The following is a 13660-nucleotide window of genomic DNA, read 5'->3' on the forward strand; positions in this document are numbered from 1 at the left end:
TGTGTGTGTGTGTGTGGAGGGAGGTGTTTTTCTTTCTATCAATCGCACACACACACACACACACACACACACACACACACACACACACACACACACACACACACACACACACACACACACACACACACACACACACACACACACACACACACACAGTAATGATAAAGTCTTTGGAGGGAAAAAAAAGTGGTTCCTTAGTAGAATTTTGGTAGGAGGAGGAGGAGGAGGAGGAGGAGGAGGAATACAAAGGAATACAAAGGAAAGCCAAACAGCAACAGACCTGTTGGTCCTTTCGAGGCTGTTTGGTAACTACTTCTAACTGGCTACAGATAAGAGAGACAGGACAGTACAGGAGAAGGCTCCTCCCACCCACCACTCCCTCCAGCTTTCGCTGGCATGGAAAATAGCTTGGAAAAGTACCATGCAGTATGGAAAAACTGACATGGAATTTTCACAGGAAAGGATGAAAGGAGATTCTATTATTCACCCTACGGTGAACTCTACATATCTATCTATAAAGTTAATATAGTATCATGTTTAATTATTCAGACAAGAAGAGAGCTTGTTGGGGGTTATTCTTTAAATATTTATCAATTTTGTTTTTGAATGATGCAATGGAAGTACTGTTTACTATTTCAGAAGGAAGCTTATTCCAAATGTTAACTATTCTATTAAAGAAAAAGTGCTTTGCCTCGTGGGTTTTAAAGCGTTTTGGTGTAATTTTAAATCCATTATTCCTTGTTATGGTGGAATGATCAATAGTAAAATATTTATTTACATCAAGGTTGTTGTATCCCTGAAAAATTTTGAAAACTTGGATTAGGTCTCCTCTTATCCTGCGCTTTGTTAAGCTGAATAAATTTAATGCTTCCAGTCGTTCCTCATACGGCTTGTTTCTCAATCTCGGAATCATCTTGGTCACTCTACGCTGGATCCTTTCCAGTTTTTCAATGTCTTTTCTGTAATATGGTGACCAGAACTGCACACAGTATTCAAGCTGAGGACGCACCAATGAGTTATATAAAGTAAGGATAACTTTTTCTGATTTAAATTCAAAGGTTCTTCCAATGAACCCAACTAATTTATTTGCATTCTTTACTGCTTCTGTGCAGTGTTTGCTCGGCTTGAGATCTTTAGACACCACAACACCAAGATCTTTTTCATTCTCAGCACTTGCCAGAGGTACATTACTCATTACGTATTTTGCTTGTACATTGTTACTTCCAATGTGTAGGACTTTACACTTTTCTATATTGAATTTCATTTGCCATTTTTCTGCCCAGCGTGTCAGTTTATTTAAGTCACACTGTAGTTCTTGCCATTGTGACGTTGATGTAACTTTGCTCATTATTTTGGTGTCGTCCGCGAATTTGCTTATTTTACAAGTGATTCCTTCATCAATATCATTAATATAAACAATGAAAAGAACTGGTCCTAATACAGAGCCTTGAGGAACACCACTTTTCACATTGTGCCACTCTGATTCTTTTCCATTTATAACAACACGTTGCTTTCTGTCAGAGAGCCAGTCTTCCAGCCATTTCAGGGTATTTCCAGCTATGCCGTGAGCTTTTACTTTGCTGATTAGCCTCTTGTGAGGGACAGTGTCGAAAGCTTTCTGGAAATCAAGATAAATAACATCCACTGCTTTTGTCTCGTCATACGAGTTAAAAACTTCATAAAAGAAGTCTAGTAGGTTTGTTAAGCAGGATCTCTTGTTTCTGAAACCATGTTGTGAATCCTTCATGATCTTATTTTCTTCTAAAAATTTGACAATCTTATCTCTGATTATCGTTTCCATCAGCTTGCACACTACTGAAGTAAGGCTGATTGGTCTGTAATTAGCTGGGAGTGATTTATTTCCTTTCTTGAAAATGGGCGTGACATTTGCTAGCTTCCACTCCTGGGGGACTTTCCCTGCTTGTAAAGTTTTATTGAATATAATCGTGAGTGGTTTCACGAGCTCATTTTTCGCTTCTTTGAGAAGCCTGGGTGATATCTTGTCTGGTCCAGGCGTTTTGTTTACGTTCATGCTGTTCATGACTGTGAGGATTTCATTTTCTGTAACTATGAAGTCAGGCAGTGTTTTGCCTTGTGCCTGAGGCTCTGGCATGGGCAGACTATTTTGGACATCTTCAGTCGTGAAGACTGTTGAGAAGAATCTATTTAGGACGTTTGCCATTTCAACTTCGTTATCTATTTGGTTTCCGTTTTCTGTTATGAGTGGACCAATTGTTGAGGCTAAGACTCTTTTGGATTTTACATAACTGTGAAATTCCTTTGGGTTGGTTTTACAGGAGTTTGCGATCTGAGCTTCTACAGATTTTTTGCTGCTTTTTATCAACTTTTTTGCTTGTCTACGCAATCTGTCATGCTCTAATTTATCATTATTATGCTGTGTTAATTTGTATTTGTTGTATGCTTCTTTCTTTGCTAGAAGACAGCTTTTAATTTCATTATTCCACCATTTCGGTTTGGTGTTTAGTATTTTCCTTCTGTTTCTTAGTGGTATACACATCTTAGCTGTATCATTTATCTTTTCAGCAAACACCTCCCATGTCTTATCTACATCTGGTGTTTCCAGCAGTATATTCCAGTCAATGGATGCAAGCTGCATACGGAGTCTTGTGTAGTTTGCACGCCGATAGTCTGGCACTTTTTCTTTACTTTCATTCACTTTTCCTTTGTCAAAATTTATGGTGAATTTTAAGGTGCGATGATCGCTGGAACTGAATTCTGGTCCAATTTCCACATTTTCAATAGTATTCTCATCATTTGTTAGAACGATATCAAGGATATTGTTACCTCTTGTCGGATGCTTGATGTGTTGGTGGAGGGAGCTTTCAAGCATGCTATTATACAGCTGCTGGCCAGCGTGAGCTGTCAGTGGTTCGCCCCACCTTGTGACTGGAAGGTTAAAATCTCCCATAATTATGCAATTGTTTACGCAGCAAATGTCCGCGATTTGTTCATACAATTGTTCGTCTGTGGCGGGTGACTGGGCTGGAGGACGATAGACGAGACCTAATGATATTCTTCGGGATTTATTTTCTATATGAATGAAATTGACATCTATGTTTGCAATGGTTGAAGTTGGCATCACACGAGCACGAAGATTACTTTTAACGTAAAACATTACACCGCCCCCTGTACGGTGAGATCTTTCGCTACTAAAAATGTTATAGCCATCAAGTGAGTATTCTGCGAGGTAATCTCTGTGTGTTGTATTAATCCAAGTTTCTGTGATGCCGATGATGTCATAGTTTTCTTGATGTATAAGAGCTTGGAGCTCATTAAATTTATTTCGTAAACTACGGGCATTGAAATAGCAAGCTCTGATCTTGCCTGAATCTGAAGATGAACTAAGGAGGAGGAGGAGGAGGAGGAGGAGGAGGAGGAAAGGAGGAGGATAGGCTGTTTGTGAAAACTATCTACTAACTACCAGTGGTAGAGACAGGACAGCAAAGCAGAAGGCTCCTCCCACCCACCCTCCCTCCAGCCGAGGCTGGCAGGAAAAAAAAGGCGAAACCATGTGATATTAAAAAATCACATGGAATTTTAGTAGAGAGTGAAAAGGAAATGTGTAATCTACGTCTGACTACTTGTGTTTGTGGGGGAAAGTGTTAACGCTTGGTGAATGTCATGTTGTGTGTGCATTGTGTACGTGGATGCACAGTGTGTATGTCGAATGGGTGGTGCGGCAGCCTTGCCTGGCGCTTTCTAGGGAGGCAGCAGTCAATCAGGCCCCAGCTCCGTTCAATCCACTGAGATAGCATACTTTCCTGTAGGGACGCCGTACGCTGATAACCCATTGCAACATTGATCCCTGGTACTTAGTTCCCGATGATGATCAATGGTTGACAAGGCCCTCTCCAAACACAGCCCGTCACAGGTCGAGAGTAGTAGTAGTGACCGTTCACTCTGGGCTATCTGTGCGTGTATGCAGTGTAGTGTAGTATGTATGTAAACACAGTGTCAAAAAGGTGGTGCGGCAGCCTTGCCTGGCGCTTTCAAGAGAGGCAGCAGTCAATCAGGCCCCAGCTCCGTACAACCACTGTAAAGTGCACTTCCCTTTAAAGGGCGCCGCACACTGTATGGTTACCCCTGCAGCGGTGACCCTGGTACCTTAAATCCCGATGATGGTCACCTACTGTCAGGGCTCTTGACTATCCACAGCCCTTCACAGATCGAGAGTAAAAGTAGTGACCGTTCACTCCGGGCTATCTGTGTCATGTATGGAGGGTGAGAGTAATTTAAACTAACGGGCAATTTAAACCACGATCAGAGGCCCGGGAGATAAAAGAAAAGCGCAAATTATTCGGAAATGAATAGCGACAACCGGGGATTACATTCAAAGTATTTATCGAGGCGAACTTTGAACGTTTCGATAGTACCTGAGTTGACAACATTTGATGGCAGACCATTCCATATATTGACTATGCGATTAAAGAAAAAGTGTTTGGCTTCATTTGTTACAAAGCGCTTACCAACAATTTTGAAACCATTGCTTCTGGTGACATTTGACTGGTCGACTGATACGTATTTTTGAATATTCATATTTGCAAACCCATTAAAAATTTTGAAAAGCATGATAAGGTCGCCTCTTACTCTCCGTTTCTCAAGAGAAAATAAATTTAATTCCTTTAGGCGTTCCTCGTAGGATTTGTTCCGCAACCTTGGGATCATTTTTGTTAATCTGCGTTGTATTTTTCTAATTTTTCAATATCTTTTTTGTAATACGGTGACCAAAACTGAACATTGTATTCGAGATGTGGACGGACGAGTGAGTTATATAATGTTAATATTATTTTTCAGACTTGAAAGTGAAAGATCGTCCAATGAAACCAACTAATTTATTCGCAGTTTTGACGAATTCAGTACAGTGTTTGCTAGGCTTGAGGTCTGCTGAAACAATGACACCAAGATCTTTTTCTTTGTCCACACTTGTCATTGGGGTATTATTCATCTTGTATGTCGCCTGAGGATTTTGATTTCCTATGTGTAAACGTGGCATTTATCTATATTGAATTTCATTTGCCACTTGTTTGACCATTCGATGAGAGTATCTAAATCTCTTTGCAAAAGTTGTCTTTGGCTTTCTGAGTCTACTCTGTTTGCAATTTTGTGTCATCTGCGAATTTTGAGAGCTTACAATTTATTCTTTCATCAATGTCGTTAATATATATAATAAAAGAATAGGTCCCAGAACTGATCCTTGAGGAACGCCACTGCTTACGTTAATCCAGTCTGAAGATTTACCATTGATCACAACTCGCTGTTTACGATCAGACAACCAATCCTCGATCCACGCTGCAATGTCACCAGTTATACCATGCGCTTTTACTTTATTGATAAGACGTTTATGTGGCACTTTGTCAAAAGCCTTTTGGAAGTCAAGATATATGATATCGACCGCTCTGGTGTTGTCGTACAAATTATATATATCATGGAAAAAGTCAAGCAAATTTGTTAAACATGACCGCTTGTTTCTAAATCCATGTTGTGATTCGTTTATTATGTTGTTACTTTCTAAGAATGCAACAACTTTATCCCTCAAAACTGTCTCCATTAATTTACCTACCACTGAAGTGAGGCTAATTGGTCGATAATTTCTAGTTTGAGACTTGTCACCTTTTTTAAAGATTGGAGTTACGTTAGCGAGTTTCCAGTCATCAGGAACTTTACGAGTGCTAAGTGATTTATTAAAGAGGATAGACAATGGTTTAACAAGTTCTTTCTTTGCCTCTTTTAGTATTCGTGGAGAAATTTTATCGGGACCAGGAGTTTTGTTTGTTTTAACTTTATTTATTGCGCTCAAAATTACATTTTCTTGGATATCGCACGTATTTAAACAGACATTATTGCTGTGATTTGGTGCAGTTGGCTGATTTTCTGAATGAGTTTCTTCAGTGAAGACTGACGAAGTAATTGTTTAATTTAATAGCCATTTCAATTTCGTCGTCCGTGTGTTCGCCATTGTCTAGAGCTAGCGGCCCTATTGATGAAGCTATTGCTTTTTTAGTTCTGATATAACTGAAAACTCTTTAGGATTTGTCTTGCTACGATTGGCGATATGGAGCTCATAATTTTTCTTACTTTCCCTTATAAGTTTTTTAGCATTGCGTCGCAATTGGTCATGCTCAATCTTGTCTCTTTCATTGTGTGTTGTTTTGTATTTGTGGTAGGCGCGTTTTTTAGCAGAGAGACAGTTTTTTATTTCTGAATTCCACCATTTAGGTTTATAGCTGGTGATTGAGCGCCTATTTCGTAGTGGAATAGAGGATTTTACAGCTCGGTCTAGTTTAAATGTAAATATTTTTTCATTCCTCTGAGTTCAGTAAGTGAAGGAGTGAGTGAGTGCTGAGTGAATCTCTTAACAAGCACACTGCATCTTTGTCCAGAGAATCCAACACTTGCTTCTCAAACTCATGTGGGGGATTGAAATAGTGAAGACAGTGCATATTGATATTGTCACCTCCATACACCCTTCTTAATGTCAATAAAAGGGTATTACCATAGCCAAACTTTCTTCAAATGCCCTCAAAAACATGCCAAATGGTCTTAAAATAACATAAAAACATGCCAAATGGTCCTAAAATACCATAAAAACATATCAAATGGTCTTAAAATACCATAAAAAGATGCCAAACTTGTCTTAAAATGTCCTTAAAAATAAAAATGCCAAACTGCTAATCTATCCCAACTGTTCTTCATGGCTCCAATGTTGTCTTGTACTCTGGGTGTTGCTGATGGCTAAAAGGTGTTGTAGAAGGCAATCTGTTATGTTGTCTTGGCTTGGCTTGGTGGTGCAGTGTTCCAGCAGCATGGTCTCTGGCTTGGCAGCATTCAACTTGACTTTCCTGTAATGAGAGGTGCACTGTTTACATTGAGTCACCTTCACTATTTTGTAAACTGAACTGAACGTAACTCAAATGTTAAAACATGTCAAATACCATAAAACATGCCAAAACTGTCTTAAAATACCATAAAAACATGCCAAATGGTCTTAAATGTCTTCAAAACATGCCAAACTATCTTAAATGTCATAAAACATATCAAATGGTCTTATAATCTCCATCAAAACCTGGCAAACTATCTTAAAATGCCATCAAAACATACCAAACTGTCTTAAAATGTCCTCAAAACATGACAAACTGCCTTAAAATGCCTTCATAACATGCCAAATCTGTCTCAAATTAAAGATGTACCATACCAAAATGGTAAATCCGATAACGATACCAATACCACCTAATTGCCGATACCGATACTACTACTTATAGTGATTACTGCACTGGACACCAGGATGAGTTGGTGGACAGCGAGCGTTATAAGATGGAAGGCTTTGTTTTGGGGATGCTGTGAGTCCTTCTGAGAACGTTTGTGAAATAGGAGCAATTCTAGAAGCTTTTTGAAGCCATTTTCAAAGGTAAATTACTCAGTAATTAGAATGAATATCTTCTCAGTCTTCTGATTCTTGTCAGTTATTTTAAATTCTTACTTCTTACTCCTTTAGTGACCATTTGGTCTTGTGCATTTTCATTATTAATTTTATTGACGATATTTTGGCGATCAAAAATATTTCTAAAATTATTAAAATTGTAAAACAGACACAAAATATTAGCAAAAGAAACTCATTTTGTTGTGTATGTTTCTCTTTAATTAAATCTGAAATCCTTTGATATTAATTAATTACACATTAGTAGACCAATTCAGAAAAATGAGCTTTCACCTAATCTTTTCAATTAAATAGAAAAAGTTTAGTTTATTCTAATTTCTAGTGTATTGCTATGATCTTAAATAATTAATATTCAACAAATTATACACAATGCACATGATTACAAAACAGAATTGTTATTTTCTTAGTTATGGAAATTTTACATCCTTAGGTTAACACAAGTAACTTGAAAATTAAACTTCCATTAAAATTAATATACATATATAATTCGAGCTTCCACCTATTCCAGTATGATATCTTGGAAAAGGCTACCACTACCACTGTTAATTATAAATCAAATAAGAATATGCTGTTATTTACAATAATGCAAAATGCCTAACTATATATATATATATATATATATATATATATATATATATATATATATATATATATATATATATATATATATATATATATATATAAATCTGCATTCTCCATATCTGCATATTCTTAATTATAGTTGAAAACATGTCAACTGTGTAAACTTTGTGTTAAATCTGACTCAGACAGTGAGAATGCGTGGTGACTCATGAAACCTGACAAAGTTCAGCCTATACGCGTTTCATACATGTCCAATTTAAAATTGTCTTATTACCACAGAAAACAGTATTCTCATAATAATCACCACGGAAACTTAATGCCTCTCATTAATTTGTATCATCAATATCTTATATCGAATAATCACTAAGTAGTAAATTCCTTTTAGGTATCATATTGCCTAAAATAAATGTACCGATACCGATACTCAAAAATGCCATACATTCCGATAAAACATGCATCAAACTTTATCTCAAATGCCATGAAAACATGTCAAACTATTCTTAAAATGTCCTCAAAACATGATAAACTGTCTTAAAATGCCCTCAAAACATGCCAATATGTCCTCAAATATGTCAAACTGTTTTAAAATACTGTCATAACCTGCCAAACTGTCTTAAATTGCACTCAAAATCTGCCAAACTGTCTTAATATGCCCTGACATGTCAAATTGTCTTAAAATGTCCTCAAAACATGACAAACTATCTTAACTCTTAGCTTACGGTGATCGTACATGAATGATGATATTGTTCCGTCCAGAGAGACGGCGATCGTATCGGTAATCATGATTTTTCCCGCTTAACATTTGAAGACTGGGGCGGGGCTGTAGGGTGGCATCACTCTCCACTAGCTGAGTTGCCAGTTTGACTGTTTTCACACACATCTCAGAGACTTTGTGTTCGTCATGGAGGCGAGACCTGGCACCTCCCGCCACGCGTCGGGTGGAGACAACCCACCGGGCGAATCTACCCCACTTTTTTCTGATGAAAGTGATGAATCTGACAATGACTTTCACATCACTGATGAGAGTGAAGACAGTGAATTTGACTTAGTGACTGAAGGATGTGAATATAGCAGTAGTTACGATGATATTCTCAGTCTCAGTGATACAGAAACTGCACCACCGCCACATGCTCGCCTCGCAGGATTTCGTGGGCGTGGAGCGTCTTATTGGCGTGGCAGGCCACGAAGACGTCGCAGAAGTGTATCAAGGCCTAGAAGTGCAGCACAAGGTTTCACAGGTGCTGCTCTCGACCTGAAGATATATTTTGCTGGGATGAGTGTGAGGATTTTACTCCAACAATGCCTGTGTTTGCTGGAGAACCTGTTGGCATTACCGACAAGTTCCCTGAAGTGCAACATGAGTGTGATTATTTCTTGGCATTGCTTGATAATTAATTACTGGATCATATAGTGACTGAAACCAACGCATATCATGTCCGGTATGCTGAAACATCTGATGTAACCCCTCGCTCGCACGAGAAAGAATAGCTACATATTACGAGAGATGAACTTTTGACGTTCATAGCTGTGACTATGCTAATGCCTCATTCTAAAAAGGATGTTAGACATGATTACTGGAGCAAGGCTCAGATGTTATACAGGCCATTTTTTGCAAGACAAATCACAAAAGACAGTTACAGTAATATTCTAAGATTTCTTCACTTTTCTAGTAAAGAAACTGCTGATCCACTTTGGAAAATAAGACCAGTGCTGCAAAGTCTTACAGATAAATTCAAGTCTTACTTCAACCCATTTCAAAATCTTGTTATAGATGAATCACTGATGCTATTCAAGGGAAGATTAGCTTTCAAACAATATATACCATCAAAGTGACATCGCTTTGGAATCAAATTGTATGTGCTATGTGACTGCGAAACTGGAATTGTGCTGGATTTTTGCATCCATTCTGGCAGTGACATTGATGATTTGACTAAAAGCAATCCTCGTGAATTCTCTGGCTCAGTAGTAGATGTACTCCTGAAAGATTACCTGGGAAAAGACCATGTATTGTATATAACTTTACACTATATTGACAAAAAGAGTATTACGTCTTGTAAGATTCACTGTATACTGATTTTACACGAAATATGAGTGTCGGGTGTGCAGGAGGGTAACTCTGTGCGCCTAAAAATATCTCCCCTTCTTTCCTTATAGCAGGGAGCGGGGAGAGAGGACTGTATCCTTCAGGCAGATGTTGGTGTATCTTTTATTGCCATCAAACAGATCATCTTCCATTATTTCACAAGGTAAAGTGAATGAGTGTTTCTTGAATATAGTATATATAACCACATGAATGTTTGTACAAAACACACACACACACACACTCTCTCTCTCTCTCTCTCTCTCTCTCCACACACACACACACACACACACACACTTCATAAGCTATGTTTACATGTGATCTCTTTTATTGCAGAGTTTGCAGATGCAGCTTTCTTGCACCTGCTTGATGGCTCCTCTGATTCCTCACTTCACTCTCCCCGACCTTTACTACCCTGTGGGCCAGCACGTGTCATCGCACTAGTGTTGCCAGAGTTTGTTTTGTTCTGCTCCAGTTCATTCCCGTATACAAGTTTTCATTCTCTTTCTTTTCAGTTGTAATAGAGCTTACTGTTAGACTAGGATTACGGAAATAAAGTAATAATTTAGACAACACTTACCATTTACTCCTCCGGGGTACCAGGGACCTGACAAATATATTCCTCCTCAGAGAATAATTCCTCCTCGGACTCCTCGAAAGAGGTTAGGAAGTGTTCCTCCATATAATTTACAAAGCTAGAAACAGAAGAAGAAGAAGAAATAACGGAAGGGGGAGATACTACACGAGAAGAAGGTGGAGACAGATCGGCGAGGTGGGAATGCAGAAGTACAGCAGGTAAGGAGGGAGTGACACAAAGAGACAAAGGATCGCCACCAAAACAAATTGAGGGTGAGGAGACGAGTAGTGAAGGTGAGGAGGAAGAAGAGGGCTCAGGTGTAGGTCAAATTGTTGAAGGGTGTGGTGATGGAGGGTGAGAGGGTGCAGGAGGAGGCAATGATGGTGGTGAAGTAGATATAGGAGGAGGTGGAGGAGGTGACTGACTACCCTCCATCACTGATGAATTGATACTGAGAGTGACAAGCAGGTGGTCAACATGCAACATGGTGTTGCTTCTTTACAGGATAAGGATTTCTGGCTTCCCATTATCCTCATAGAATCTCTTTCTCTCTCTCTCTCTCTCTCTCTCTCTCTCTCTCTCTCTCTCTCTCTCTCTCTCTCTCTCTCATATCTGATACGATGGGAGGGGAAGGGGAAGAAGGATGGAACGTGTGAACAAACAAACCTTTCCTCTCTTTCTCTCTCTCTTTTATTATTATTTCATTACTCTTCACTCATTCATATCTGATCCGATGAGAGAGAGAGAGAGAGAGAGAGAGAGAGAGAGAGAGAGAGAGAGAGAGAGAGAGAGAGAGAGAGAGAGAGAGAGAGAGAGAGAGAGAGAGGGGCTTCCTCGCAGAACTCTGTCATTTTTACCCCGCGGGTCACACAACACGTTTTGACAGGAATCTTTGACCTGCAATAACTTTTCTCTCAGAGGTCACAGCACTCTGGATAGTACATCATTGTTTTTACAATTACAAACATAAAAGGATTTTTATCAATAAAATCATCTTATATTATTTTCTGATATTTCAAAAATTACCCGTGAGTAGGAAATGGAAAATAAATTCGTCTACCGTAAGCCAAGGGTTAAAATGTCCTCAAAACATGATAAACTGTCTTTAAATGCCATCAAAACCTGCCACACTGTCTTAAAATGCCATCAAAACCTGCCAAATTTTCTTAAATTGCCCTCAAAATCTGCCAAACTCTCTTAATATGCCATGAAAACATATCAAACTGTCTTAATATGCCCTTAGAACATGCCAAACTGTCTTAAAATGTCTTCAAAACAAGCTAAACTATCTTAACATGGCCTCAAAACCAGCAAAACTGTCTCAAATTTCCCTCAAAACATAACAAACTGCCTTAATATGCCCTCCAAATCTGCCAAACTGTCTTCAATTTGCCTAAAAACCTCCAAAATTGTCTTAAAATACCCTCAAAACATACCAAACTGTCTCAATATGCCCTCCAAACTGTATTAAAATGCCCTCAAAACATGTCAAACTGTCTCAAAATGCTTTCAAAACATGCCAAACTGTCTCAATATGGCCATAAAATGTGTCAAACTGTCTCAAAATACCATCAAAATATGCCAAACTGCCTTAAATTGCCCTCAAAGCATATCAAACTGTTTTAAATTGCCCTGAAATATGCCAAACTGTCTCAAAATACTCTCAAAACATGTCAAACTGTCTTAAAATACCCTTAAAAATGCCAAACTGTCTTAAAATGCCATCAAAACAAGCCAAACTGTCTTACAGTGTCCTCAAACCCTGCCAAACTGTCTTAAATTACCCTCAAAGCATAATAAACTGTCTTATGCCCTAAAAACCTGCCAAGCTGTCTTCAAATGGCCTCAAAACCTGGCAAACTGTCTTAAATTGCCCTCAAAACATACCAAACTGTCTTAATATACCCTCCAAACCTGCCTCTATTAAAATGCCCTCAAAACATGTCAGTCTCAAAATGCCCTCAAAACATGCCAATATGGCCATAAAACATGTCAAACTGTTTTCAAATATCCTCAAAACATGCCAAACTGTCTCAAAATACCCTCAAAACATGCCAAACTGTCTAAAATGTCCTTAAAACATGCCAAACTGTTTAAAAATACCCTCCAAACATGCCAAACTGCCTAAAAATGGCTTCAAAATCTTACCCAGGGCAACCCAACCCACCTAACCAACCACACCACCCCACACCACACCACTGACCTGCATAAGGAAGGGAGCCGTGTGACCTCAGCGTTGAGTGGCCACCTCCTCTTGGGTCACAGTGAGGACACAGTCCAAGGGAGTCCTGCGGCAAAAGGTCAGAGGTCACACAGGTCACACTGGGATAATAATAATAGTAATAGTATTAGTACAGGAGGAGGAGGAGGAGGAGGAGGAGGAGGAGGAGGAGGAGGAGGAGGAGGAGGAGGAGGAGGAGGAGGAGGAGGAGAGAGAGAGAGAGGAGGAGAAGAGAGGAGAGAGAGAGAGAGAGAGAGAGAGAGAGAGAGAGAGAGAGAGAGAGAGAGAGAGAGAGAGAGAGAGAGAGAGAGAGAGAGAGAGAGAGAGAGAGAGAGAATTGAAATAGCAAAAACTTTATGAAATGACAATATTTATTATTTTACCTTTTCTTTTTCTCTCTTTTCTTCTTCTCCTCCTCTTCTCATATTCCTCCACCTCTTCTTCCTTCTTCTTCTTCTTCTTCTTCTTCTTCTTCTTCTTCTTCTTCTTCTTCTTCCTCCTCCTCCTCTTCTTGCCTTGGTCCGTCTTTCTCCATATTCTTAACACAATCTGAAATAAATAAAACTGGATTAATATTAGAGAGAGAGAGAGAGAGAGAGAGAGAGAGAGAGAGAGAGAGAGAGAGAGAGAGAGAGAGAGAGAGAGAGAGAGAGAGAGAGAGAGAGAGAGAGAGAGACCGACCTTAGTGTTTCAGTGTGTGGAGGCCATAAATTCGGAGTGTTATTGAAGCAGTGGGTAAGTGAA

The 13660-nt window shown here is 39.1% G+C and overlaps 1 protein-coding gene and 1 long non-coding RNA gene across 2 annotated transcripts in view; one reads left to right on the top strand and one right to left on the bottom strand.

The window, feature by feature from the left end:
* The window catches only part of LOC123500480, a 21126-nt gene extending 10427 nt beyond the window's left edge, over window positions 1-10699 (top strand). Inside the window, exons 3-4 of the mRNA XM_045249194.1 lie at window positions 10193-10284; window positions 10455-10699. Of these exons, the coding sequence (XP_045105129.1) occupies window positions 10193-10284; window positions 10455-10639 (277 nt within the window). The 3' untranslated portion in view covers window positions 10640-10699. The remainder of the gene's footprint in view (window positions 1-10192; window positions 10285-10454) is intronic.
* On the bottom strand, window positions 8764-13357 carry LOC123500481. The gene is made up of 3 exons (XR_006673339.1): window positions 13300-13357; window positions 12899-12983; window positions 8764-9290 (listed from the first exon to the last, which is right to left on the bottom strand). It is a non-coding gene; the product is annotated as an uncharacterized LOC123500481 (long non-coding RNA).
* Window positions 13358-13660: the final 303 nt, after the last annotated feature.

The sequence above is a fragment of the Portunus trituberculatus genome, unplaced genomic scaffold (genome assembly GCF_017591435.1).
Source record: "Portunus trituberculatus isolate SZX2019 unplaced genomic scaffold, ASM1759143v1 PGA_scaffold_300__1_contigs__length_60365, whole genome shotgun sequence".
Classification (NCBI taxonomy): domain Eukaryota; kingdom Metazoa; phylum Arthropoda; class Malacostraca; order Decapoda; family Portunidae; genus Portunus; species Portunus trituberculatus.